The sequence below is a fragment of the Xiphophorus couchianus genome, chromosome 7 (assembly GCF_001444195.1).
Source record: "Xiphophorus couchianus chromosome 7, X_couchianus-1.0, whole genome shotgun sequence".
NCBI lineage: Eukaryota > Metazoa > Chordata > Actinopteri > Cyprinodontiformes > Poeciliidae > Xiphophorus > Xiphophorus couchianus.
Genome location: NC_040234.1, coordinates 20,306,577 through 20,334,088, shown reverse-complemented (window position 1 = coordinate 20,334,088; position 27,512 = coordinate 20,306,577). Strand labels below are relative to the sequence as shown.

The window sequence follows — 27,512 nt, the reverse complement described above, 5'->3', positions numbered from 1 at the left end:
GTAATATCATTTAAAATATATATCCTATTATAGTATTTACCCCAATCCCTTTTCCTGCTGCTGTTTCTAACCAGGTAATGTTGTTTTTTTTTCCGTGTCTTGTCTACTAGATGATGATAGGAGTATGGCAACGGAGCAGATTGAGCTTTTACCCAAGGTGCCCAGTCCAGTTAAGAAACCCGCTGTCGTACAGACTAGTCTGACAAAACAACGAAGTACAGAAAAACAAGAAAAATCTGTCAAACCCAAAACTAAAGGAGGGCGAACTAGAGGACGCATCTCCACGCCTGAACGCAAACCTGTTCGCAAAGAGCCCATCTACATACCCAGAGAAGAGATTAAAAAGAAAAAAGGTATTTTTTTAACAATCATTATTTTTTCAGTAATCATACAAATAATTTTCTAATCGTACTGAAGAATGGATAATACTGTTTAAATAAATAATCTCCAAATTACCCTTCTTCCTAAAATGAATATCACTACACAATTTGTTTTCAACTGGTTATTTCATGTAAACAGTAAAAACAATAAAGTTTTTACCCATACCTACCCCCAATGAATTGCAATGTGAAACAATGAGTGTTTTCATGTCCTATACTATAATCAACAAATGTTAATACCAGGAATATGGGATGCTTAGAGAAAAACAAACAAAAATATAGACAATGTTTTCTGTATCAATGGACATATATCAATATTTTTACAAATTTTCTTTTTTAATTTGGTCAAGGCTTGTACTTCTAAGCAGCTATATTAACTTCCAGGACCGCATTTGAGAAATATGTCTGTAGATAATCATAAGAAATAAACATGCACAATCAAACAGCAGAAAGGCACCTAAGTGTGATGATGTCTCCCCTCAAAGGTTTTCAGTGTTTTTAGTCACTTGCTTTGTTTCTTTGAATTTTGCAGCCATCATAAAGAAGACTGAGTTCAACAAAAAAGTGGAGACTCAGACTCTGTCTCCGTCCAAGCGGAGCACCATGAAGCCAGCAGTCCGTCACACTAGGCCGATCCAGCATCACTCCTGCCCAAGAAGGAGACCCACAGGTGAAACATGGGCTTGATCTGTCAGGCAGTTTCCTTAGCATTTACCAGTACAGCAGTTTCCATCATATCTGTCATGGCATGTCAGAATACTCTTACATAAGGTATTCATTTTTGTTTTATTGATTACCACTAGAAGTGCTGGAGTTAGTCCACTTTGACATTTACCTATGCAGTCTAGAGATAGGCCAAATGACCTGAAGGATTGCTTTTGTTCTGTAAATAAGGCCATTACCTTATAAGTACCCTGGTAATGGCCTCAACGCATCTCACAGTTGCACAATTGTTCCTTAGACTTAGACTTCGACTTAGACTTAGACTGGATAATGCAGCACAACATCAGCTGCAAAAGGTCACATCTCTCCAAAAACACTTCATGTATGCTTCAAAACTAGACTGAAGAGCATTACCTACAGGAGATCTGATCTCCTGTTGGTATCATAGATACCCACCCCCAACATGGACTATTCACACTCCTACCTTCTGGCCTGACGGTCAACGACCACATTTACAATTGAAGAATGGATGCTAATTTGAGCCATCAGAGTCGTCAGTTTGGCACTGTTTCAGTAAGTCTGGGGAGAAATCGAAAACCTAGTACTCCTAGTGTTACAATTATTTGTTTGGTTTTGTGTTTTTCTGTTTATGTAATCAGAATTAAACGGATCGAAAGAAATGTTTCATCTGTTTTCATTTAAAGAAAGTTTATGGCCCTTCATACATTAATTCATTCAGGTTTTTGTACAGGAAAGCAAAGGTTTTGTACTGTTGTCCCTTTAGTTTCCCACTTAATTCTTGCACTTGGTTTGAACTATTAGTGATCTGTTCATTATAGTCATATATTTTCATTATAATTGGCCAATACTGAAGCTGTTACAGTTTTTAAACCATACTATAAATGTTCTTTTCCACTTTCAAATGTATGATTGCTTCTAAGCTACTAATCTATGTTTTGTTCCATAAGCAGTCTCCAATGCTGTTCTGTCCCAGAGGCAGTTTGCACCTAATTTTTCCCTGATGGACTGAATTCTGTGTCACCAATGATAAAAGCTCAGCTTACTGCTGCATTGCCCCAATTAGATTATAGAAATCCTTCACTCTGTATGATTTAATGCCAAGTCTTTGAAGAACAACGCTCTCAAAGGAGCAGCAACCTACTCCCATTGCACATTTGACTCATAGCCTAAGAAGCCATACATGTTTTTACTTATAGCTTAGAACACATGCAAGATCTTGCCTTCTTCCTATAGTGCACATTGGTGCTATGTGTTTCCCAGATTAGTGACGCACACATACCACAGGACATCCACATGGTGTAAAATGAAGGCAATCACTAGTTTTTCCACCAGTATTCTTCTCTTGTACAACTTTCAATACCAGCAATATGGGACTCAATAAGACAGAATGGTGTTCCTGTCTTACTAATGCAGACAGGAACTCCATTAAAAGAGCTGTAGTTTTGGAGATCCTCTGACCACAAGTTGATCCTTCTTCAAGTCTCCTGTTTTTCTCCAATCTAAGACATAAAATCCAAGTATAAATGTTTGTTACGAACTATGTAATTGACAATGTAGATCATTTTAAGTACTTATACGTTAGTTTAATTGTATTTAGATAGATATGTCCTGCCTAATTTTCCCTCATTTCTGTTTCAGAAGCCCTTTCAGACAGTCGCCACCCTCTTAGTGTTGCCATACAGTCTCGAGACAGAGCATCAGTAAGTATAAAAAGTAAAGCCAACTCTGATGTAACATTTTCCATCAAAACCAGTTACATGAAAAACAAAAGAATTGAAAAATGTAGCAACTATATATCAGTGCAGAATATAACATATCGGAGATGCTTGAGATCAGGGTCCTAAAAATAAATCATACAATCACAATCACTTTCTTGCCTTTGCCAGCAAACAAGTTCACAGGCTAAAAAAATATTTTTGATGTAATGATAATAAGGTAATTGTATGACAAGTTTTGTCTCCTCATTATGGTATTATTTGTAGGCAGCTATCACAATGTAAAACACATGGTTGCATACCTTCTTATCTTCAAAGGAGTTAGAAACACTCCAAAAATCTGTTCTTAAATTGGAGAATGAAATATTTTCAAGATATAAATGGCGTGTATTGTAGTTTAAAAAGAGAATATAGCTTGATATAACTATCAAAATACCTCAAAAGTTGAAACATATTAGCTGAAATACATCAACTGACAGACGAATAACACAAGCAAATAATATTTTTCTCTTGTAATTTAAAAGACAGTGACAATGCTGGTTTTCCATACAGGACTAAGCTGTTAGATTACTGGTTCTTTTTGCACAGATAGTGAAGACAGACCCATTTGCAATGTTTATTATACTGAGTGGGTGTAGAGTCACCCTGTGACATTTCCCCATCGGCTGGCGTGGTCGTGACTCCATTTTCCTCCTCCACCATGCTAATGACAGTTATTGTGTCTATAATAACACCATTTCTGCATTCCTTAAATGTCATGTCATTTTCAGCATACTGTAAATGTCTTCTAATCCATCTATTAATGTGTGGCCGGTTACTGTTGCCAAAGCTGAACATGATGTTCAATGCTCTACCTTTTTTATGTTTGTTGATCGATACCTTTGTATATATTTTTTTAAAGAATCGTATAAAGGTAATGCATCTGATGAATTCCTCAGAAGTACCAATGTCACCTGTGTATACAAAAACCAGATAGTGGAAGAAGACTAGTTGAAGAAAAATATATACCGTACATTGCTGTTTGAGCGTATTTACACATAAAATGGTCCTACAAACATCTTCCCAATTATACAACAACTTACCGAGCTCTGTGCCAATTAGTTTGATCTGCTGTGTCATTTTCATAAGTCTGTCACTGTGTTGTTTATATTCACATACTGGGTCACATTGTTGTTCCATTTTAGTGTTATGCTCACCATTTGTTACAATGGTTCCCATCTAGATGTCCAGCCTCATTAGACCACAGAGCTCATCAGAATCACAGTCTTACAGTTGAGATGGGCGGACAGTTGTTTGGCAGGGTAGTTTCACAAATTGTGAATGCACAGAAATGTTATGTAATTACAAGAAGTCAACAATCACATGATACTACTTAAGCTGATGTTATTGCGCTGTTCTAATGAGTTTTTTTTCCCATCAGGATGGTGGGTCACAGAGTCCCGCAAAGAGATCATCTGCACCACGTCATGCCTCTATTCTGGGTCGCCGTGGCTACCACGAACACGAGGAGAGTTCTACCTCCATCACCAGCTCTGGATCAACTGCTCCCCGCAGGCCCACATGTAGGCTGATCATTTCACTTCACAAAGGCATCAGACTCCTCACAGTTGTCAGAGGCAGAAATCTTTGTTCTTATATCAATATTGCTCAATTGGGTTTTACTTTTCAGCATTTTCTGAAAAGGTAAAAAAAATTGTCTGTATTTATTTGAAAAATTGAACAATGTTCTTTTCAAAAGAGGAATACAGGAATTGTTGATGTTGGGTATATTTGTTATATACAGATTAGGCTCTTTTTCTTGTTGCATTATTTAGCCAGTTCAGATTTTTCTTTCCAAGGATATAACATATAGATTTATTTTTCTAATCTTTGTTTTAAATGTAGTAACAATTAAATGTGACAAACACTGACCATACTAGACAAATGAATGCACCCTTCATCCCAATCAACACACACTATATAAAACAAAGAATCATCAAGAGCAACTAAGTTTTCTAAAACATGACCTACACTTAATTTCTTCATGTTTAGATGCATGTTTTGATTTTTATTTAATTTCCCTTTTTACAGCATTTCGCACTGAAATGAGAGCAGAGCATAGGATAGGACGAGCCCCAAGCATGACAGGTAAGAAGAATTTCAAACGTAATGTGAAATGTTTCTTTTTTCAATGTAATAATCCAAATGACTTTCAATGTAATAATCCAAATGACTTGAAATGAGTTGTATTCATATTTGCATATAACAACTGCAAAATTTAGGATTACAACTCATCCCTGAAGTTCTCTTGTCATCATTTGTTTCAACCATGTATTCTTTAGTTACAGAATCGGTACGTTCCCGTTCAGCTCGCAGTGGACACTCCACCCCTCGGACCCCAGGCTCCACAGCCATCACCCCAGGAACCCCTCCCAGCTACTCGTCATCTTCCAGAACCCCCGGGACCCCGCGCTCCCTCAGTTTGATTTCCCAGGAGAGGAAAGTGGCAGTGGTCCGCACCCCACCAAAGTCACCCGCAACCACTCCCAAGCAGCTGCGCATCATCAACCAGCCACTGCCTGACTTCAAGAATGTCAAGTCCAAGATCGGGTCAACAGAGAATATCAAATACCAGCCAAAAGGAGGACAGGTAACATGTCATGTCTTACAATTTCACCCTCAAAACCTGTAGCCCTTTGTGTTGTTTCCTTCATTCATGCATATTTCTTTTTTCCTGACTGTTAGTTTTGTTTTCCTTGTATCTTTTTTTGTCATCATGAATTTATTATTTTAATACAGACTCATTAAGACAAAACTATGAGCTTAAGTTGCTTTCATATAAATTGAATCCACATTGACTAAAAGGTTTTGTAGCGGAGGAACTAAATTAGAAAATTTTTTCATGTATATAAAAGTAGGTCTCACAAGTAAGTGAAATCATTCTAAAGAGTTTCATCCACAGCTTTCCACGTCACAAAAATGTTCTGGGGAAATGGCAATATGAGGAAGTGACAGTAGTGCCTTGCAAATTGTGTTTTTCAAACAAATTCTCACCTTTCTTATCCTGCATATATCCTAAAGCCTCTTTTCTAAATTGTGTTCACACTTGATGTTGTTTTATTGTCTTTGTGATGGATTAGGTTTTTAGAAAAACTAGTTGACTTTGACAGTTTATTAGGTGTGTTCCACTTCACTGAAAAAGAATTGTTGAGCTGTTACTGAGATGAACTAAAATCATCTCAGTAACATCTCACAATGATGCAGCTTAATTTCATTATTGTGTTTCAAACATGTTAATGTTTCTTTCATTATTTTTGGCCTATCCCTAAATTAGCTCGTCAGACGCTCCAGATTTTAGTACACTGAAGTCTTTAACATCTCACTGGGGATTCTTTCCTGAGGGTTTCCACCAGGCTTTGTTTGTAAGGACAGCATCAACATACAGTATATGCACATTTCAAATGATGTTTTCTGATCCAAGGGGGACTGTGCATTTGAGTATAAACACCTCCCTCCCTAGTATTGTCAAGATTTTTTGTCTTGTCTTGGTTTCGCCCTGCAACAAAAACAGCAGTGCTGCAGCATCAAGCAAAGTGATGAAAACAGCAGTGTGTGTCTGTAGCTATCAGCTTATACAAGGCTGCACTGATGACCCGATTAGGAGTCTAAGCTTTTGTCTGATGTGTTTATGACTTTTACAGGTCTCTGAGCTGCTTAGTGCAGTCAACTACAAAATATGGAGGAATCATGTTCCAAACGATGGCCTGTCATCCGCTGAAAAAAATTGATGCTTTGTTTTTCATTGCATGCATGTGTCTCTGTCCAAGATGGCATGATTGGTTATGATTAGTGACATGGTTCTTTTTTCCTACTGCTAACATTTATTTACTTCATCCGTTCTAAACCGGAGGAGTTTCAGAAGTAATCCTGTGGATGTGAAAGTAAATGCATTGTTAGTCCAATGCACAGATTACACTTCTTAGCTCGTGTGTTTTTATGATACAGATTTCAAAATAATCTCTGTAAGAGTTGTGTCCAAACTTGGTGAGAACAGCATATTACTAATGGGCTCATTTACACTTAAAAATAAATATTGCAATTGCAATAAATAAATAAAGCAAGGTTTCTCCTGATTTCATTACAATTATTTTTGCTGCTTCCAACACAAGACCATTCATTTTGTGTGTTCCCTGTCTTAAAACCGAAGGAAGTCATCTTTTGGTAGCTCATTTGTGTGTTTTTTTTTATCAGAACTAGGGGGAGACTTCAGATTTTCCAACCTATTTAGAGCTGCACACTGTCATTCAGCAAAGGTAACATTTAATCTGCTCCTCTAGGCAGAAAATCTAAGCTTGAAAGATAGCTTAGTGAGGTTAAGATTCCTGTAACTTTGGCAGATTCATTTTTTTCTGATTGCCTGCATATTCTTTTGGTGGCCAAAAAGGGATTTTGTACATTTACTGCTGTTATATAGGCACAAGAACCAATACACATGCCATCAGCAGCAAAGCACAGAGGTTTTTTGATCTGGAAGTCTGTGCTGCACTTCTTTACCATTACCGTTTGTTTGTTGGCAACACACTGTGTGAGCTGGACTCATGGCTTGCTGATAATAATTATGACATCTAATTTCTCCTAACATTTAGGAATACCGCTAAAATTATCCCACACTTGTAGGGAAAAAGCATTGTTGGATTGAGTATTATTATTTTAACCTTGAAAAACGTTCAGCTTCTCCTCATGCAAATGTTTTACTTACAAACGGGGCTCATTTTAAGGGAAAGTAAACAGGCTTCTAAATGCTACAAGTTGCATAGTTACAATATGAAAAAGTCTACATATATTTAATTTGTAAGCTGGAGATGCAAAAACATTTTTAAACTATTAGTCAGGATAAACTTTAACAGCCTATAAACATCATCTGACCACAAACATATTATCTGCTTTCACTTTTTAAATTTTTTTAAATTCATTTACCTTTGTTTTAAAGAAATATACAGGTTTTAATTTTATTTAGAGCACAATGGATGGTTATTGAATAAAATGAGTCTTTTGGATAGTCATCCTGGAATTTAACCATCTTTTAGTAACAAACCCCAAAAAGCTTATGGCCAAATTCCTGTTGTTGTTCTGCCAACAACAACATGTCCTTTCCTGCAGAAATCACCTAAAAATATGTTTGTACAATGGAATGGCTTTTCTATTTCCCTTTAAAATTGCTGCATGACATGTCGCTATTTTTATTATTAATTTGCGCTATTGAGTTGACTGTATCTGCATCTCACTCCTGCTTTCTCTCTTTGCAGCTGAAGCGAGTCATTAATTAACACAGTACACTCACATATTTTTCACCTTTGCATGCATCTTAAACTGAGGTCCCTATTTAATATGGCTGTAATTTGCCTCCATTTTTACTTCAAGGCCTCTCTGAAGATTGTCCTTTTCTGCTACAATCAAGGAGAGAGAACTGCATCTTAAAATCAGAAGTATTGGATTACAGTTTATGCCTCCCACTCCCACTGGTATATAAAGCCTTCAGTGTATGGAAGGGACAGTGTCAGGTCAGGGTTTCAGTCATGCAGCCTATTTGTCTGAGTCTTGTGTTTTTTAATTGTTCACTTTATTTATTGATCAGCTCATTCCAAGGTTAGAATAGTGTCTTTTGTAGATGTGTTTCTATATGCTGTAGATGTGTTTCTATATGCTCGTCCAAGGTTGCAGAGGAACTGTGAGAGCCAGGACTATTGTTGAAAAATCTCTGGAGTATTAAATGACTAGTTGATAGAAATTGTTTACAAGATTTGTTAAAGGGTCGAAGTATTTTCCCACTTCATTGCTCGCCTCCGCCCCTGCAGGTCCTCATCCCCAGTGTTAAACTGGACTATAGCCATGTTCAGTCTAGGTGTGGGTCCTTGGACAGGCGGGGTCACTCAGCAGGAGGTGGAAACGTGAGTCTTGTCCTGCAAACCATTCTCAGTGTTACATTATCAGTGCATTTTGTGGTGTGTTGTGCTGTGCTTTTGCAATCTTACTGCTTCCCTTTTCAACTTGTTGTTCTGTATGTCGTTCATTCACCGAGCTATGGATATATTTGCCAACATGCTTTTCTATGGAAACTTGTTTTTTTTGCCATTTTGATTTGCTTTTTGGACATTTAAATTTTAAAGGTTTAAACATTCAAATTCTTGTACTTTTCTGAACAGTACTACCATTTCAGTAATGTGTTTTCTAGAACCAGGTGAAAATGGTTTTTAAAGATAAAACTGTAAAATAAATGTTGCTAACTTTGGACATTGGATCCAGGACTCTAGGATTATCAAAAGAACCTATGTAGAGCAGGGACGTCAAAGATGTTTCTCTCTGTATGCTCCAACCTTGTGAAATGTTGAACAAAAAGAACAAAAATAAGAAGAAATTGTCAAAAAAAAGGTTTTAAAATGTTGTCAATTCTAATTAGCAAATGAGTGTTATGAAAAAAATTATAACAGTGCTACTTGAGATTTGTTGCAAACAAATATCTAATTTTATTTTTCTCTACTGAATAAATTCACTTAAAATAAAGATTCCTTCATTGTTAGGGTTATGCCAGTGGATTAAAATATGTATTTATTTCTAAACTTTTTATACATCTTTATCATAAAAAGTGATTGCCATTTTATGCAACCGCCATTAGACATGAAAGATTTAAGCATTTGAAAGACATTCCAAAAGCGTTCAACACCACAAAATAGAATAGTTTTGTTTGGTTTCCTGTTTTGATGTACAGTTAAAAATTTCTCTCAACAAATGTAAAGGTTTTCTACTAGATTTTATTCCAATCATCTAAGACCTTCTTCACTGACCTTTATCTGCAATATGTAGCATATTTCAAGAAACAGTTGATTAAGTCTAACTGCAGCCATCTGAAGAAGCAGGTGTCTGCTCCATCTGTGGTTTCTGATTTGACTGATGCATATTATCAATGCACCATAACACAAGCCTCATAACAGTGAAACAATTAAAAGTTTCCCTGACTTTATAGCCCTGGTCTGTTTACATTAAACCTATTTTTGTTTAATGAATTCAGGTATTCAGCATGGAATTACCAATGTATCTTGGCAAACAGCTGTGCTTAAACTACAATAACAAAAATTTACTGGCGCCTGTGGCAAAGCAGTTAATAGCTGTTCATAGAACCGTTTTGTGCTCAATTAAGTGTTGTCTGGAATATTTTCTAAACAGACTCAGTTGGAGATTTTTTTTACATGTTTTCTTTTGCTTTTTCTTCATGCCTACGATTTTGACTTATGTTATTAATCATTTGGAAATAATAATACTTAGAAAATCAAAAAGGAGCTGATTTTATTAAAAATAAAACAAAAATAAATAAATACAATAATAAAGTAACAAAGGGAAATCTGATACAATTCCTACAATGTAATGTGTGGAATTTTCTATATTCCATAGGAAGATCAAAAATGGCACAACAAAAGTAATATATTTTATTTGCAAGAAGGGGAACATGGTTCAACTGCTTCTTTGGTACTTTTATACCAAACATATACTTTTTAAAGTTTTTGCAGATTATCTGCCAATGTCTGAAGAAAGTGATGCAAGAGTCTGTGAGACTTCATAAATGTAGAACTGCTGTTTATCATCCTCAAAGAATGCTTTTTTTAAATACATAAAGATTTGGAGTTGCCTTTCATATCACAACTCAACAGGAACAGTTGAATGGTTTGTCAAAGGACTGAAAGACTTGATGCTCCAATTCAATACTTACACAAAGCACAATACATTATTTTGACTTTGTGTTCATGTTATTTGTTTTCATACCAGTGAAACTTCTTTATTATTCACCGATGCACAACTTTTCAAACCAACATTATCCTTGTAGGTGCAGAAGCTCGAACAGCTGTACTGCGTAGTATGTATCTCATTATCTTCATTGTTCATTGTCTGACTTCTATTCACATGTTCATAACAAGGCTTCTGTTTCCCGGAATAATCATTGAAAAATATGAACTATGTCGGTGACCTTACATGTTGCAGTGATTCACTTTAGCATGTGTTGTTTCTCTCCTTACTCATTTTGCTATGCCTAGAGCTTTATTACTCCTTTCTGTTTGCTGTCTCATAGTTTAGAAATAGTACTACAGTAGTCCTGATTTGAATCTGATACAGAATCTTTGGAAAGAGCTGAACATAAGGGTGATTTTCTACAGGAATCTTTTTATTGATGTAAATCAAAAACCTTTTTATATTCTTCTTCAAAAGACTTTTTCACCTAGTATTTCTTTATTTTGTCTATAAGAAGGTGTTTAAGAAAAAAAGATCTGGGTACAGAAAACATTAAATGTAAGCAGGGGTGGAAATTAGCACCGGCCACTGGCCAAATGCGGGTAAAAGTATGAAGTGGCGTGTAAATTGGAGCAACGCACCCCGCACTGTGGCGGGTTGACAATTTGAACAGGGCGAAAAAAAAACAGAAAAAATAACCTGCATTCAGTATGAACTTATGTTTAGGGCAGGACTGACCGGCTGGAGTTCAGACTGATGTACATAATGTCCGTGTCTGGCGGCTCTACGCTGTCATAATTTAACGAAACAATTATATTAAATCAAATTTTTATCGACGGCGACAGCCCATTGGTTGATTTTATTGACGGACATTGGGGTTATCCAATGAAATCCCTCAGTCCTCCTTGGTCCGCCCCTCCCCTCTAAGTTTATAAATGGCGCCATTTCCGAGAAAATGAGCGGATACGAGACGGGGCGGGTCAGAAAAACTACGACAAAAGCTAAAAAGCGCATAAGCCCATTCAGAAAAATGTGTCAAACTAACCGATATGTTAATTACCACACTAATTTTGACCGTTGGAGGAGATTCAGTAGGGGACAAGGAGAGGGAATTAGCCATAAAGGGGCTTTATTATGTCGGAAGAAGGTGATGAGAGAGACATGACCAGGGACAGATTGAGGTTCAGATTAGCTGCTGCTGCCCGGTAAGAAGGAGTGAAATGTTCATAAAGAAAAAGTTTCATGCAGACAGAAAGGCAGGTGTGTGTGAGAGGGAAGCTAACGCTAAGCTTCAGGTAGTCAGAAAAACTCTGGAGTAACATAGGAATGATGATGATGATGATGATGATGATGACCCGTGGAATTAATAATGAACACTTCTGAGATATTTTAGTAATAATTGTTAATTTCAATAGAAAACGTAATAATTAAGGGAAAACAAAACAGTTAGAGAACAGCTATTGATACAATTTAAAAATATTTTAAAAATGACTAGGCACATCTCTAATAAATACTATCAGGGAGAGTTATTGCCAAAGTTTAGAAATGTTCAACATATGATTGCAAGAATGTTAGGGTTGTGTAGTTAAAGTTTGCCGTTAGTAATTACTTAAAATGAAGTAATATTGCACTACAACCCTGATAAGTTGTCCATGCTTTATGTTAAATTATTATGTATATGTACATCTCTATAGTAAACTTATTGTCAGTAAATTGGTTTTCATAGAGTTAAGAATAAATCATACATTTTCTATAATTTGCTTGTACTTGTGGGGTTTGTAATCAAAAGAAAAAAATAAATAAACCCAAAAAAACAGTGGCTGGTGAAATGTCTGAGTGGCCGGTAAAAAAATTTTAATTTCCACCCCTGAATGTGAGACTTATCAAGGAAATAAATATTATTGGACATAATTGCAAGGATTGATAATTACATAAATTTGGAGAAATGTGCTAGAGAATTACCAACAAAATTCAACACCTCATTTTAAGCTGGTTTAACTTTGATCCCCGGAGTCTCTTGCAACCAATGTTATTACCCCCAAATTTGAGGCCTCTGTGGTTGGGGTTGAATTATTTTCTTTATTAAAAAGATGCATGGTGGAATTGCATATCTTACAGCACACTATCTGCTGTAACTCAGAGAAATTTGGTATTTTTTAACATGATTTAGACTCTCAAAATGTTGACTTTCTGTCTCAACGTTGTCTTTTCCAGATACAAATACAGAACAAGAAGATTGACCTGAGCCATGTGACCTCCAAATGTGGTTCTCTCGACAACATTCATCATCGACCAGGTATAAAGCTCCATACATATTTGGTGATACAAAGGGAATCAGATATGAATGACAGCAGCTGTGGGTGTTTTGGGAAGCCTTATTCAGTGGTATACAACCCCATCCTCACCTGTTGGAACCCTTTGTAAATACAAGTCTAAAGCTTTGAATTGATCTTCCATTGCAACAGTATTATCTTTTCCTGTAAAATTCATAACATTTTACAGCAAATGAAAACTTTTTTTTCAGTTGGAAAACAAAATGCATCCAGAAAATTTTTTTCTTTGACATCCATGATATTTACCACTAAAACATGTTTTACAGTTATTATTCACCTTTAAAAATAACATGACATATAAATCCATATCTGTTAGCCAATGGCAGTGAGGCTGGATACTTAACATACTGCCACATGCTGTGAGCAGAATGGCAGACAGCTTTTAAAGAGGTGCATCAGACAGCAGTAATCTGGGTTCATCAGGTCTCCATAACAACCATCTACATGCTAACCATTTTGAAAGGCATGCCAGGAAAAAGGCCTTTTCTGTCCAACTGTTACAAAGGTAAAAGTTTGGAGCCAAGTTCTAAAGGGGATGGAGACTTTTTATTGAAACGTTGACTTTTGAAGAGATGGGTTTAGTGCAAAGCAAAGACAAATTATCATGTGGTTTATTGTATGTAGTGGAAGATCTGTCATGCTGTGGGCTTGTTTCTCTTACAATGGCTGTTGACATCTTATTAGAAAGCTTCACAGGCTCTTTGACATGCCAGAACATTTGGGGTAAAAATATGGGCAATCTACTAGAGAAAAAAATAGAATCTGTTATTAATACTTCCTTCATTAGTAGAAGAGTCTAAAGCCATTTGGTCAAATTGAGCAATAAATGAGTCACCTCAGTTAGAACAGAAAAATTCCCGACATAAAACATGCAAAAATATCCAGCAGTTTGCTGTGGGTAAGATGTGTAATTGCAGTAGTTTTATGTAATCGGTTATATTTAGATATAGAAAATTGAAAATATTGCTCTGACTGATTTGCTTCTCAGACACTAAATAACAAATCCATTTCTGCATAAATAATGGTTGTTTCGTAGCTTATATAAATCTCTGAAATAGCCCGTCAATCACTTTGGGTTGCTGAACTCTTCAGTGTCCTGGTAGGCAGGAGGAACAGCAGCTGAACTGAGGCATGAACTGCATTTGGATTGACAGCTTGATGGATCTGTCCACAGGCAGTGGACTGTAGGAGGTGTTTTTCGGGTCCCTGGCAAACATTTCTGCAGTTGCTTTAAGTCTTCCTAGAAAATGAGTGTGAAACAAGATGTTGAGAGCTGCATTGGATCACACCTCGACTGGCTCAATGCAGAAGCATTGAAAGTCTCAGTTCTGGCCTTTACAAGAAATGATAAATACCTTAAGGGTTACTCTGCTTTTTTTTTAGCTTGGACGTATGATACGTTCTAAGCCTCTGGATAGTCTCGAATGTTGAACACTTAATATTTGTAGTGAATGGTTACGTTTCACACACATATAATTAGCTTGCATCCATCTTTGGCCATATGTGACTTTTATTTTGGTTCTGTGTTTAAGATGTCACATTAAGACTCTCCAAATAATATTTTAGCAGTTGTTTGTTGCCGTTCTAGCTCCCTCTGCTGGCGTCTTTTTGTCACAGTTATTCTTGCTGCTCTTTATTATTTGGGGTTTTATGTGCAGGTTCCACCACACTGTCAGCCCTAAGGCTCATTCCCAATGGTGGGTCAGTTTATTGTTATTTTTATTTAACCTTTATTTAAGCAGGCTAGTCCCACTGAGATCAAAGACCTCTTTTATGAGGGAGACCTGGCCAAGACAGCAATAAAAACAAATACACATTAAAATTTGCTCACAGAAAACACTCACTGCCATATTCTTAAAGCTCTTTGATGTACCAAAGGTTTAAGGTTGAAGCATATAAATTATAAGTTGTTCCAGGCACGAGGTACCGAAAACCTTAAAGCCGTCTTGCCGACTTTATTTTGAACTTTGGGGAACTTTAGCAGAACATCCATACATCTAAAAATAATCTAAAATACCTGAAACTGTTAAAATTGGATGCAAATTGTCTGTAAACATCAGTTTTCTAGTTTTTTCCCAGACTCTCAGTTGGATCAAGGTCTGGATAAAAGCATAATAATGCTTTTATCTAAACCATTTCACTGTAGGTCTGACTGGGTGTTTAGAGTTTTGTTGTAAAGTGAATCTCCTCCCCAGACTAGAGTAGTTTTCAACCTCAAACAGATCTTTTTCTAGGATTGACTTGTACTACTCATTAACTTGGATCAGGGGTGTCCAAAGTCGGTCCTTGAGGGCCGGCAACCTGCACGTTTTAGTTCTCTCCCTGGTGGTAGCCAACAACCTTTTCAGCATGTTAGTGTTCTTCTAAAGGTCTTCTAACAAGCCATCATTTGATCCAGGTGCGTTAAACCAGGGAGAGAACTGAAACATGCAGGTTGCCGGCCCTAAAGGACCGACTTTGGACACCCCTGCCTTAGATCAACATTTAGTATTAAACATTTAATATCGGAGCAAGACCTAGAGAACCTCCTGTTAGTTTACAGATCTAGAACAAACTTAGAAAGTATCTACATTATAGGCGGTCAGAGAACCAACATTTAGTTTTATCAGAACAAGAATATTATTTTATTTATTTATTTTTTTCATATATTATTAAATCTTTATTCATTTCATTCAATACAAATTAAAAAAAAATTTAATACAAAGAAAAAAAATAAAATAATTTAAAAATGAAATGAAAGGTAGCAGAAAGAAGAAAATAATCTTATAATATCTGCCCCTTTTTCTCAACTATGGATCAAAACAACAAAAAACAAACAAACAAAACAAAAAAACAAACAAAAAAAAAAACTAAAATTTTTTTGATTTGTCTTATGTGACAAAAAAAAGAAAACAAAGGAAGAACAAAGAAACAAGGTCAATCATCAATCTCAACTGACCAATACTATACTTTGACTTTATACTATTTCATACTTCTTCAAAAAAACAATCTTTAACATTCTTTTAAACATGTGTAATGATTTAACATTTTTAACATCGTTTTGCAGGTCGTTCCACAGTTTGACTCCTTGTATCGAAGTACATCGTTCTTTCAAACAAGTTCTGAATTTAGGTTTCTTAAAAATCTGTGTCCCCTTAAGGTTATAACCACTCTCTCTCTTTTCAAAATTTTTTTGGATGTTTAAGGGTAATGTTTTTAGGTGTGCCTTATACATAACCAACAAAATATTATAATCAACTAAATCATTGAATTTCAAAAACCTCAAATTACAAAATAATGTATTTGTTGGATATTTACCATGCTTTCGAGCAATAACTCTTATTGCCCTTTTTTGCAAAACAAAAACAGATTTTGTACTAGTATAACATGCCTTTCCCCATACCTCAACACAATAAACCAAGTGTGGAACAATTAGTGCATTATACAACATAAATAGTGCATGATCATTCAGAAAATCCCGTACTTTATAAAGCACTGCAATTGATTTTGCTAATTTTGTTCTTAAATAATTCAAATGGGATTTCCATGATAATTTCTCGTCAATGATCACACCCAAAAATTTCACCTCACTAACTCTACAAATCTCTACACCATCAACTTTAAATGGAGTGTTTACAGTTCTTTGTCTCCTTGTAAATAACATATAATTTGTTTTGTCCAAATTTAAAGATAATTTATTAAGTTTGAACCATTTATGTATTTGCATAAATTCTATTTTCATTTCTTTTAACATCCCTTTTATATCATTGCCCTGACAAAAAAAAGTGGTATCATCCGCAAATAGAATACATTTGAAAAACCCTGATACATTTACCAAATCATTTACATATAAGATGAACAACTTTGGTCCAAGTACTGAGCCCTGTGGAACTCCACATGTAATTTCACAAAATTCGGATCTAGTATCATGTACTTGTACAAACTGTTTTCTATTCTCCAGGTAGCTCGAAATCCACTGTAATGCCGGCCCTCTAATCCCATATTTAATAAGTTTTTTGAGTAAAATGCTATGGTCAATCGTGTCGAATGCTTTCTTTAGATCGACATAAATGCTGGCACTATATTGTTTTTGATCAATAGCATTTGTTATATGTTCTGTCAGTTCCATAAGGGCCATTGATGTCGAATTTTTGGCTCTAAATCCGTATTGACTACTACTTAATATATTATTTTTATCTATAAATGTATCTAATCTATTTACAAATAGTTTCTCCAAAATTTTTGAGAACTGTGGCAACAAAGATATCGGTCTGTAATTACTAAACATACATTTCTCACCATTTTTGTAAATGAGAGAAACCCCTACTACTTTATAAATTACGAACTACTTATTCTTATTAAACATGGGGGACCAATACGTTTACCTTTTTGTCTTTCTTTTGTTTTGTTGTTTTGTTTGTATTTCCTTCTAATTCATGTAATGCACTTTGAACTACCTTGTTGCTGAAAATATGCTATATAAATAAATTTACCTTACCTAGAAAGGTTCATCCATCTTACCATCTATTCTGATCAGTGTTTATGTCCCTACTCAAGATAAACCTACCAGTTCAGTTCACTTCAGCTTTATCAATATCCTAAAGGAAAATGAATCATCAGACATCATATCTACAAAAACAAAAGGACACAGAGTTACATAAAACATCAACAGTCAGTTCCTTTGTGCACATTTATCTCCACAGTATAAGCTGCCATCACCATAAGTCACCATGTGGCAGCAGTGGTTTTTCAGCTACATATAGTGTTTTGCATGTCGGCCTAAAAACTCAATTTTGGTTCCATCTAAACCAGGGGTGTCAAACTCCAGTCCTCAAGGGCCACTGTCCTGCAGTTTTTAGATGTGCGACAGGTACAAAACACTGGAATGAAATGGCTTAATTACCTCTGCCTTGTGTAGACAAGTTCTCCAGAGCCTTGCTACTGACCTAATTATTCTATTCAGGTGTGGTGCAGCAGAGGCACATCTAAAAATTGCAGGGCAGTGGCCCTCTAGGACTGGAGTTTGACACCTGTGATCTAAACAGAGCCCCTTCTTAAATGTCTTTTCCACATCTAAGTGGCTTGTGGCAAAGTCTATGCAAGATCCCCTTTTGCTTCTTTAAAACAATGGTTTCCTTTTTCCAAATCAGATCATGAAGGCAGTAGGTGTCAGGGATTGTATTTAAGGTTACTAAAGTAAAAACAGCTTAAAACAAATGCAAGACACACTTTCAGGTATTTATTTGAAAAACATTCTGAAAAGACTTAATGCTATATGCTATTTTATGCTGCACCATCTCATAAAACCTGATAAAATACACAGAAGTATATACAAAATAGTACAATGGTTAACCCCTTGTACTTCAGCAAGGCACCATGTTTTTTGTAATTCTTCTTCTTCTTCTTATGCTCAGGTGGCGGTAATGTGCGAATAGAGAGTGTGAAGTTGGATTTCAAAGACAAAGCTCAAGCCAAGGTGGGTTCACTGGAGAATGCACATCATATTCCTGGTGGAGGTCGCATTATGGTGAGTGTTTAAATGCTAAATGCTACTACGCATCAATGAAGGGGAGAGAATTTGTCTGAGACGTCAAATATCTACAAAAACGTATTCTGTTTTGACTGACTAATCACACAGCAAAGTCGTTTTTTTGTTTTTTTTATTTTAATATTTGAGAAGACAGACAGACTGTCTGCCTGCCTGCAGTTACTTAAATTTATTCTAATGGTCTTAAACATATTTTCTCCATTTAACAGATTGAGAGCCACAGGCTGACATTTCGTGAGCATGCAAAGGCCCGTGTTGACCATGGAGCTGAGATCATGGTCCAGTCACCTGGTCTGTCAGGCTCAGTCTCTCCCCACCATCAGAAGGAAAGCCACCTGTTGTCCTCTGGCAGTCTCAACATAATGGATTCTCCATAGTTAGCAACCTTGGCCAAGGATGTAAGTGATGCCTTAGCCAAGCAGGGCTTGTGAACACTGGATCTCTAGACTGCTGCTGTGCATCCAAGACACTCTCACCTTTAAGAACTCTTTGCTCTCTCTCGCCATCATGAAACAAAGTGGTTACCATTGATGCTCAGCACACAGAGGTCTCCTTAACATCTTTATCGCAACATCCATCACTAACTCTAAGCAGAGACTAGACTTAGAAGCTACTGTGTTTTGGTCTTCTATTTTTAACCTTAAACATGTGTTTTTTCTGATTTGTTTTGTGGGTATTCCTTTATGTTTTGAACAATGTTTTGCATAGTTAGACTGGGCGTTTGCTCTAGATTAAGTGGTATATCTGTCAACACTGGCTTTACTGGTCTTGGATCAGCGTATCGAAGAAGCGACAGCCTTTTTTTCTACTCTAAGCAACTAAAGACATGGCCTGTACACCATGCCACCCTTTTTGTTCTTGCTCAGCAAACATGCATGATTGCCAGATCCCCTAACAATGAGCATCTTTACTGTGAGTCATTATTGACTTAATACATGATCTGTAATAATAAAATTAAAAATAATAATATAGAGACCTCTATATGATACAACCTCTTTCCCATTCACATGTCTCACATTTAAAAGGAAGCAAAAATATGGCTATAAGATATTACTTTACAATGGCATATATGCAAGAACCACATCATGTTATGACAAGCATGTATGAATCAAATATGAAAAGAGGCTCTTTTGTATTGAAGAAAAAAAATTAATTTTAGTAAATAATTTCCTCATTTATTGGATAAAGATAAACAAGTTCATGTTTTGTAGTTAATAGATGTTTTACAGTGTAATGCTTGGTGACAATGTCCAAGACTGATTTGGTGTTGCTGAGGGATGCATCTCCGTCTTGTCAAACAGCCTTACTCACTTAAACCTGCTCAGCAGATCTATATAGACGCCTGGTTAAACACTTGGAGCTCATTCCACAAATATCTGTCCCAGAAGGAAATTCTTTGAGGAGTAACCAATAAAGATTGATGTTTAAAGTTGATAATGATTGCAGTCTGAGCCACTGAGGAATAGATGCTACGGTAGAAGATGCCACTTCTCCAAAATGTATGTATGCGTGTGCGCGAAAGCATGTGTGTGTGTGTGTGTGTGTGTGTGTGTGTATGCATTTGGTGCAGATCCCATGCCGTTTTATGGAGGGACGCCGCTGTACTTGGGTTGTTTGTCATGATGTGTAGGGAGACGAAATTGTTAAAGGTTAAAAACTTTTTAAAAGCCTTAAATAAAAAAAAGAGAAATACTCGTCAAATGTCCACTGGGAGAAAGAACTCAGTCAGATCCTGATATATCTGTTTGGACAAAATGTTTGGGTGATCTAGATTTTTTTGTTTGTTTTTTTCTCCAGATACTGTTTGTGGTATGACCCGCTTCCTGCCCAATTACTGCCCCCAACTGCAACTGTTTGTTTGCTTCTGTGTTTATTCTGCATCCCCCATCTCCGTGTGCCTCTCCCTCACCTCTTGCTCCACCCTGCAGCAACTCTTAATGTATTTAAAAGGTCAAGTAGATGTATGCAGTTTTTCTCCTGTTGATATGACACCAATTATGATAATTAATGACAATAAAAATAACAAAAAGTGACACGCTTCTTGTTTTCTTTTCAAATGATCAAAAATATGTTGACATAGTTAGAAGTACACAACAATGATTATGCAGAGGTTTATTTATTTACAATAAGTAACCCAATACACTGCATTGATTGATTGACTTGTTTGATAATGTTTTTTTTGTGTTATACAGTGCTTTGCTAAAGTAAACCCTTTTAAAGTTTTGCACATTTTGTCTTGCCACAGGTTATCATTTGGTTTTTAGTATGGACTTTAGCTGAGGCTTTCTAACCCCTTAATATGCTTTGATGTAAAACATTAATTTTCAGCTCTGGCTCTATAGTTATTAATTTTTTTCTGGAAGGCTGAACTTTCTCCAGTCTCTTATTTTCAGAGTTTGATGTGATGTTTGCACTATATTTATCTCCATCCATCTTCTCATCAGATTTGACCTGCTATCTTGTTCATCCTGAGGAAGAAAAGCATCCCAACAGCATGATGCTACCATCATCATGTTTCACAGTGAGTGTTCTGGGTGAGCTGCATTGTTTTTATGCCAAACATAGTGTTTTTTATACATTATAAACAGAAAAATTCCATTTTGAAGCATCAATTCCCCTTCATATGTTGTTCTTCTGTTCTTCTTAACTTTACTTCTAGAACTAAGGTTTACTCTGACTACCAAATGTTGCTTCAAACTTAGAAGACGGAAAACGTAATGGCACTATAAAAATTATTCATATAAAAAGACATTTTTGGTCAGAGTTACCTTTAAGGGCATCTGTAGGCTGAAAAAATTACTATACCAAAAATGTGTGTCATACAAACATTACTTTGCTTATACACACACTTAAAATTAGATGATAATCAGTTCAATATGTGCATCTATTTCTCCAGGACTTTTAAATGCAGCACCTTAAACTTTGGTGAGTAGCTCACTAGCAGAATATTATTAGAAATTGCATAAAAATAGAGGCAAATATTCTGGAATAAAATGGGAGTGTGAAAAGTTTATTGTGAAATGGCAGAGGATACAATAGCTTAAGACTCAGGGATGGATTGAGTGAAGGGTGGATTTATTTTGATGGCCAGTCCTGGGCCAAACCAGACACCTACATGGCAGATAGACAGCCAGCCAAACAATGAGTGGGAGGAAATGGTCATTTGTATTCCACCTCCCCCTCCATCACTGTTCCTCTGTAATAACAAAAACCCCAATGAGACCACGGGACCTGAATGAAGATGAAGGAAGAATCACTTCGTCTGCAATCGTTACTGCTTTCCAAGTAGCAGGAGGAGGAAGAGAGAGATGAAAAATAATAATAAAGCACCATTTGGACGAAAGAGAAAAAAAGTAGGATTTAACAAAACAGGGTTCAGGAAATGACATCTCTTAGTCCTTTGTTCTCCCTGCTTCCACAAGATGATTCAGGAAACAGCGAGTGGATGTCGCGACACCATGGGGTCGTCTGCACTAGTCGATGTTCACCACCGCAGTGGCAGGGTCCTTACACAGACATGATGTGCTTGACAAAGGCTGCAGATGAAGACCAGGGTAATATACAGAAAGAACAGAGTAGAAAAATTAATGAGGAGACAAAAACTGACAACATGACATAAGTTAATGAACTAGTAATACCACATGATGGTGTAGCAAGCACCGCAGACACAGTAACACCGTATCAGACTTCAAGAATGTTCAATGACCTGCTGTCTCAAACATTAAGGGAGTCATGTCATAAGAATGCGTTCTATTTTATGAGCAGTAGAGGGAGACTGAAAGTACATTTAAAGGGATAGTTCAGGATTTTGGAAGTGAGGTTTTGCTAATGGGTTATAAGAAATTAATATTTTACCTGCAGTAAATAACTCCTTTGGCATCTCCATTTAATATAAATGTAGATTAATTACTTCCAGAGGCTGATGGTAATGGCTAGGTCAGGAAAAAGCAGACTTCCATCACCTTAAAACACCTTCAATCCAAAGATGTCATCATGACTCATACAAACAATATTTTATGGACCATAAAACTTAAAACCCTGTTGCTTTAGGTAATTTCTTTTGCAGAGAAGCCAAACATTATCTATGTGGTGAAGTGGGAGGTGGTGTGTCACCAGTGTTTCCCTATATAAAACACAGACTGTAAATAGAACATGCTGATAATGAAAAACATAAATGTAATAGTACACACGAGATATTTTGCTGCGGTAAGCGAATTCGAACAATCTTCTTTTATTCTGTTTATGCTTTAAGTCAATCTCATTTTTAAGGCAAATTAAAAACTCCTAAAATAAGCTACAAAAATATGTTCAACTGAGTCATTGCTGAAAGCTTTAACCCATATGATGTTTGCAAACTGTTTGGTTTAGCTGCACTATTATTTCATTTAAGTAAGTTGATGTTTTAGTGTGTGCTTGCATAGACCAGACAGTAACCTTTCATCTTCCAAGTGACAGGGAGAGGCCTCAACTGATAAAACTAAACATCTGTGATTTCAGATGTGATCCATTTGTCCATTTGTTGCCACCAGATGGCAACAAATGGACAAAGAAGGCAGAACAATCCAAATGGGTCTCTTTTTTGGCTAGTCCTGGCTAAAACAGGAGAGTTGGCAGTCCTACACATCACATCTCATCTTAAAAGTAATGATTCACCTCATTGTAAACAACAGTATAATGCTATTGTTATGACAGCTTAAAGGTTCATAAACTAACATTTACAAAAAAAACACTATTATGTTTTTAAGAGAGGAGTTGCTGGTCTTGTTTTTAGTCAGCAGAAAGCTGCTTTGGTCTTGGCACCTCTTTGACTGACTATTTCGCATTTGTACTTAATGCAGTGCCAATTAAGAAATAACGCAACATTCATAGGATTAACTATCTGGTTTAAAATAGTTCCATTGTGTAGCTCAGTTCTGTAGTAGAAGTAATAGTAGCAGAAATAGTGTTAGGGTAATTTTTGGCTCACCCTCATAGTTGATGCAGCCATTCTCATCCTCCTGTCCTGCCATAAGGGCATCAATTTCAGTCTCATTCATCTTCTCTCCTGCAGGGGTCACAGAACACATTCAGTGTTGAAAACACATAAAGTAGCGTGGGGACTGCCATGTAAATCCCCAGAGCCCAGTTCAAACTTACCAAGTGTTGACAGGACAATACGGAGCTCAGCGCCCATGACTGTGCCGTTTCCCTCCTTGTCAAAGACACGCAGACCCTCAACATAGTCCTCAAATCCTGCCTTGTTTGGGCTGTTGATGATTGTCTGAAGCATGGGCAAGAAACCTTCAAACTCTACTCTCTTGTTGGCCATGTCTGTGGAAGAAGAAATAAAAAATACAATAGATATTTCACTAGTATACCTCAAGCAGCTGAATATTCAGCTAGATATCATGTGCTTTCCTCCTGCACACAAACTCACAAACCTGCTTTTATTTTTTGCAAAACACATTAGTATATAATCACTGTGTTTTCTCAACCAACTGACCTGCACAGCAATTAGTAGCCATGAAAAGATGTACTAAAGTGTTAAAGTAAGTATTTTTGGAAACCTGGTGTCACAAAGATGCTGCTCTTTGCAGTAATTCAATAGAAATAGACTTTATAGTTTTCCATTAACATCTGCTGTCAAATAAACTTGACTCTGGAAAAAATGCATGAAAAAATTAAGGCAACATTCCAGGTATGTTTTTGATGAGGGAATAACATTATAACATGGTGCAAAGCTTAAAAGAGAGGAGATTTCATATAATACTAATAATATAAAATGAAAACACAAAACTTGAGTTAGTGAATGGTTCTCTTACCATCAGGTGTGGGATTTCCCAGCAGTTTGTTGACTTCCTTGTTGGTGGGGTTCTGTCCCAGAGCGCGCATGATGTCAGCGATCTGGTTGTACGCCACCTTGTTGTCACCCACCCTGTCAAACAAGCCGAAGGCCTCTCTGTAGTCTGTTCAATGCAGTGAGAACAGAATATCATCATCTAAATGGTCCAGTGTATTTGTTTAAATCATGAGCTATTTTGCGTATGTGTGGAGGAGCTTTTGGAGTTTTTAATACCCAAATTTTACTATGTGGAGTTTTTATCTTGCATGCCTTAAAATTTCTATCTCCTAAAAGTTTTAAACTACTCAGCGGCAGTAAATACAGGAGACATTTGTAAGAGTGGCATCATTTTATATGGTTTCTGCAACCATGTTTTTATTAATGTGAAAGTGTTGTGTATTTTGGACGTTTTTCTTCAATCATATTGTCAAGTAATTTTAGTTGTTTTTAGAATGTAATTATCTGTCTAGTTATTAAATTTCTGAAGCTTTTAATGCTTTAAAATCAGTTTAAATGTGATGTGTTTTTATCAGTGGTTTATTTCTCAAAAAGTGCAACTGTTGCAAAACTACCAGCAGGTGGAAGTAGTTACACTGCTAACTGACAAGGGAAAAGCACAAGTGCAAGACGTCCAAGGAGGCTGCAGTGCTGCTGGCTGAATGGACCGACTGCTGCCGAGCTCCATCACCCCTCACACTATTTCTGTCTCAGCTGTCTCCTTCTGTCACAGAGGGGCTCTTTTAAAAGACCACCTTGGAATTGATAAACATAGCTGAGAACATGAGCCCCTCCTTTTAAAGGCAAGACCCTCTGTGGGTGAGAGCAGAGTAAAAGAAGGGAGTGCTGACTTTAGTATAACAAGCAGGCAGCCAGCCTCGTAGAGTAGTCCTGTGGTGACCATTGCTGACTAGCAGCCTGCAGGTGCTTCTTTTTGTCAAAGTCATAGCATTTCTTTATCCTTCCTGTGGCTGGTACTCTTTCTGAGCAGTTTCATTTAAAAAGATCTGGAGATAGTATAATAAAAGAAGCAGATATCAAGACACAGAAACATCTTAAGTTGATTTAGCACTGGTCATTAATGAGTTCTGTGCTTTATTTGTATTTTATGAACTAGTAATCTTTTCAATTTGGCACTAATTTATTATTTTTGTTTGCTGTTCTACAGCTGTAGGTTAAAATTCAATTGTTACCCAGAGGTTTAGCACCAGAAGTTATTCATTTTATTTTAAAGAGACTTATTTACATTTCTTCTTACAAAACCTGTTGATTCCCACAGTATACATTATAACACAATGTGTTTACTCAAAAGACTTGAATTTAGTTTCAAAATTACATCATGTGTTTGCTGCACAAATTGGATGAATAGCTAAAATATGTTTTTGAGAGATTAACTCCATATAGTAAGCATTCTCTTTTTCACTTGGCATGTGATATTTCTGTGGAATGGCAAAACACAGAAATGATTGGGGTGACCACCTGTCACAAATATTGTAACACCTGTTGCCAGTTCTTCTACAGGTTTGCTTTGGCTTATTCTCATTCAAACGTTTTTCCGTTAACTAATCTGTCAAGCGTTGAAGATTTAAGATAGTGACAGATTGACTTACTAGTAGGTGAAGTGAAATCTGAGACAGATCAGAGTTTTTGATAACATGAACTGTTTACAATGTGATATTCTGCCTTGTGGCTGCAAAATTGGGCAGACGTTTACTTACCATCAACCTGGTCTGCGCTGAATTCAATCTACAAGCCAAATAAAAAGCAATAGTGTAAGTTTCAAAAGCACATACATGACATGAAAGCTTTTTTTAATGAAATCATCCATGCACAAATTAATTCCCATAAAACAATATTTTTTCCCCAGCTGCCATAATATGTTTTATTTATTTTTTGCCATGTGATTGCACTTGATCTGCGGGAGTCCATCTTTAGCCACATTAGGATGTCCACATTTGGAGACGCTGTGGATTGCCATCAGGCATTACTCATCACCCTGAGTCCAATCCGGAAACAGCTGGGTGTGGTCTAAAACTATCCATGGTTCTGCTTATTCCTTGCATCCCCATTCATAGCTGTGAGAATGTTCCTTTAAACCTAAACCTCAAATTGTTCTCAAGATCTTTTCATAAACTTGCTTAAATTATTGGGAATGCATCAATCGTTTGACTAAAATAAGCCTAACCATGAAATTACTCAGAATGCTTAATATTCAAAAGTATCAAGGACAATGTCGCCTATGTTACAAATAAAAACGTTTTATTAACCACTGCAGACAAATATGTAATGCAATCCTTAGTTGAAAACTGAAGTTGCTGCTCATCCCAAACCATGTGCTTCCCACTCTAATCTTTCCCGCTGCATATCAGGTCATGCGTTCATTGTCATGGTACCTTGACGGAAGACAGGTCAATAGCGGGGGCCGCTGCGGGCGCGGGCGCTGGCTCGGCTGCCGGTGCGGGTGCAGGTGCAGGTGCAGGTTCGGCCTTCTTGGCGGGAGCTTTAGGGTCCTTCTTGGGAGCCATTTCTGCTTATAGTTAAAAAGCAACTACCTTTTCCCCTGAAGCACTCACAATTTCCGGTCCGGGTGGCACACAAGGAGTGCAGCACAGAATGGAGGAGACTCAGAGGAAGAAATCCCTGTTTGGGCGTATATATATCGGGCTATTTTCCGTGTGACCCCCGCCGATTCTGTCCTCGTCTGAGGATTGGATGGCGAAGGGGAGGGTGTGTGAGAGAGTGATGGACTTCTCTCTTAACATGGAATATAAGACTGCAGGCCAGAGAAGGTTTATCCATTCCTCTCTCCTCTCATCACAAACACACTGCACACGGTTGAAAAGGTTACCTGCATGCATAAAGTGTTCGTTAAAGACAATTTTAAGCAGGTGTTGTTTCATCGCGCGCTCAGTCAGGGCTGGCCCAAGGTTGTATGGGGCCTTGAGCAAGAGTTGGTTTGGGACATCCCCTCCTGTTAAGGACATTACACGATTAACACTATTCCAACACAGATCTGAATAATTAGTTATCATTATATTAATGATAATTAGCACATAAGTGATACCAAAATGCCCCCTTATGTCAAAGGCAGCTGAGATGCTTCAATCGTGTTTTATTCCGTGTTTCAATCAGATTCAACACGGAATAAAAAGACAGTTAAACATGTTTTTTCTCACTCTCTTCAGTTATATTAAAGCTAATTTCTGTTGTTTTACGTCATCTCCAATAAACATATTTATTGAAAGAATAAAGAATATTTATTCTGATAATTTTAAAGAATATTTATTTTTCCCTAAG

General features: G+C 36.7%; 2 protein-coding genes across 2 annotated transcripts in view; one reads left to right on the top strand and one right to left on the bottom strand.

The window, feature by feature from the left end:
- Nucleotides 1–20,430, top strand: part of map2 (microtubule-associated protein 2) — an 84,821-nt gene extending 64,391 nt beyond the window's left edge. Inside the window, 9 exon segments of the mRNA XM_028021906.1 lie at nucleotides 111–353; nucleotides 913–1,050; nucleotides 2,703–2,764; nucleotides 4,200–4,341; nucleotides 4,850–4,906; nucleotides 5,101–5,408; nucleotides 12,752–12,833; nucleotides 18,264–18,376; nucleotides 18,607–20,430. Of these exon segments, the coding sequence (XP_027877707.1) occupies nucleotides 111–353; nucleotides 913–1,050; nucleotides 2,703–2,764; nucleotides 4,200–4,341; nucleotides 4,850–4,906; nucleotides 5,101–5,408; nucleotides 12,752–12,833; nucleotides 18,264–18,376; nucleotides 18,607–18,828 (1,367 nt within the window). The 3' untranslated portion in view covers nucleotides 18,829–20,430.
- A 956-nt stretch (nucleotides 20,431–21,386) lies between these two features.
- Nucleotides 21,387–26,853, bottom strand: myl1 (myosin, light chain 1, alkali; skeletal, fast). Its single transcript, XM_028024144.1, has 6 exons — nucleotides 26,609–26,853; nucleotides 25,934–25,961; nucleotides 24,199–24,342; nucleotides 23,534–23,707; nucleotides 23,364–23,441; nucleotides 21,387–21,933 (listed from the first exon to the last, which is right to left on the bottom strand). Exons 1-6 carry the CDS (start codon nucleotides 26,738–26,740, stop codon nucleotides 21,905–21,907), a joined length of 585 nt encoding a protein of 194 aa, XP_027879945.1. The 5' UTR covers nucleotides 26,741–26,853; the 3' UTR covers nucleotides 21,387–21,904.
- Nucleotides 26,854–27,512: the final 659 nt, after the last annotated feature.

Coding starts and splice junctions, on each gene's coding strand:
- myl1 (XM_028024144.1), bottom strand. CDS start 26,740: ATGGCTCCCAAGAAGGACCCTAAAGCTCCCGCCAAGAAGGCCGAACCT. Junction 23,442..23,533: donor TATTGTCCTGTCAACACTTG/GTAAGTTTGAAC, acceptor TGACCCCTGCAG/GAGAGAAGATGAATGAGACT. Junction 21,934..23,363: donor TGGCTGCATCAACTATGAGG/GTGAGCCAAAAA, acceptor CTTCATCTGCAG/CCTTTGTCAAGCACATCATG.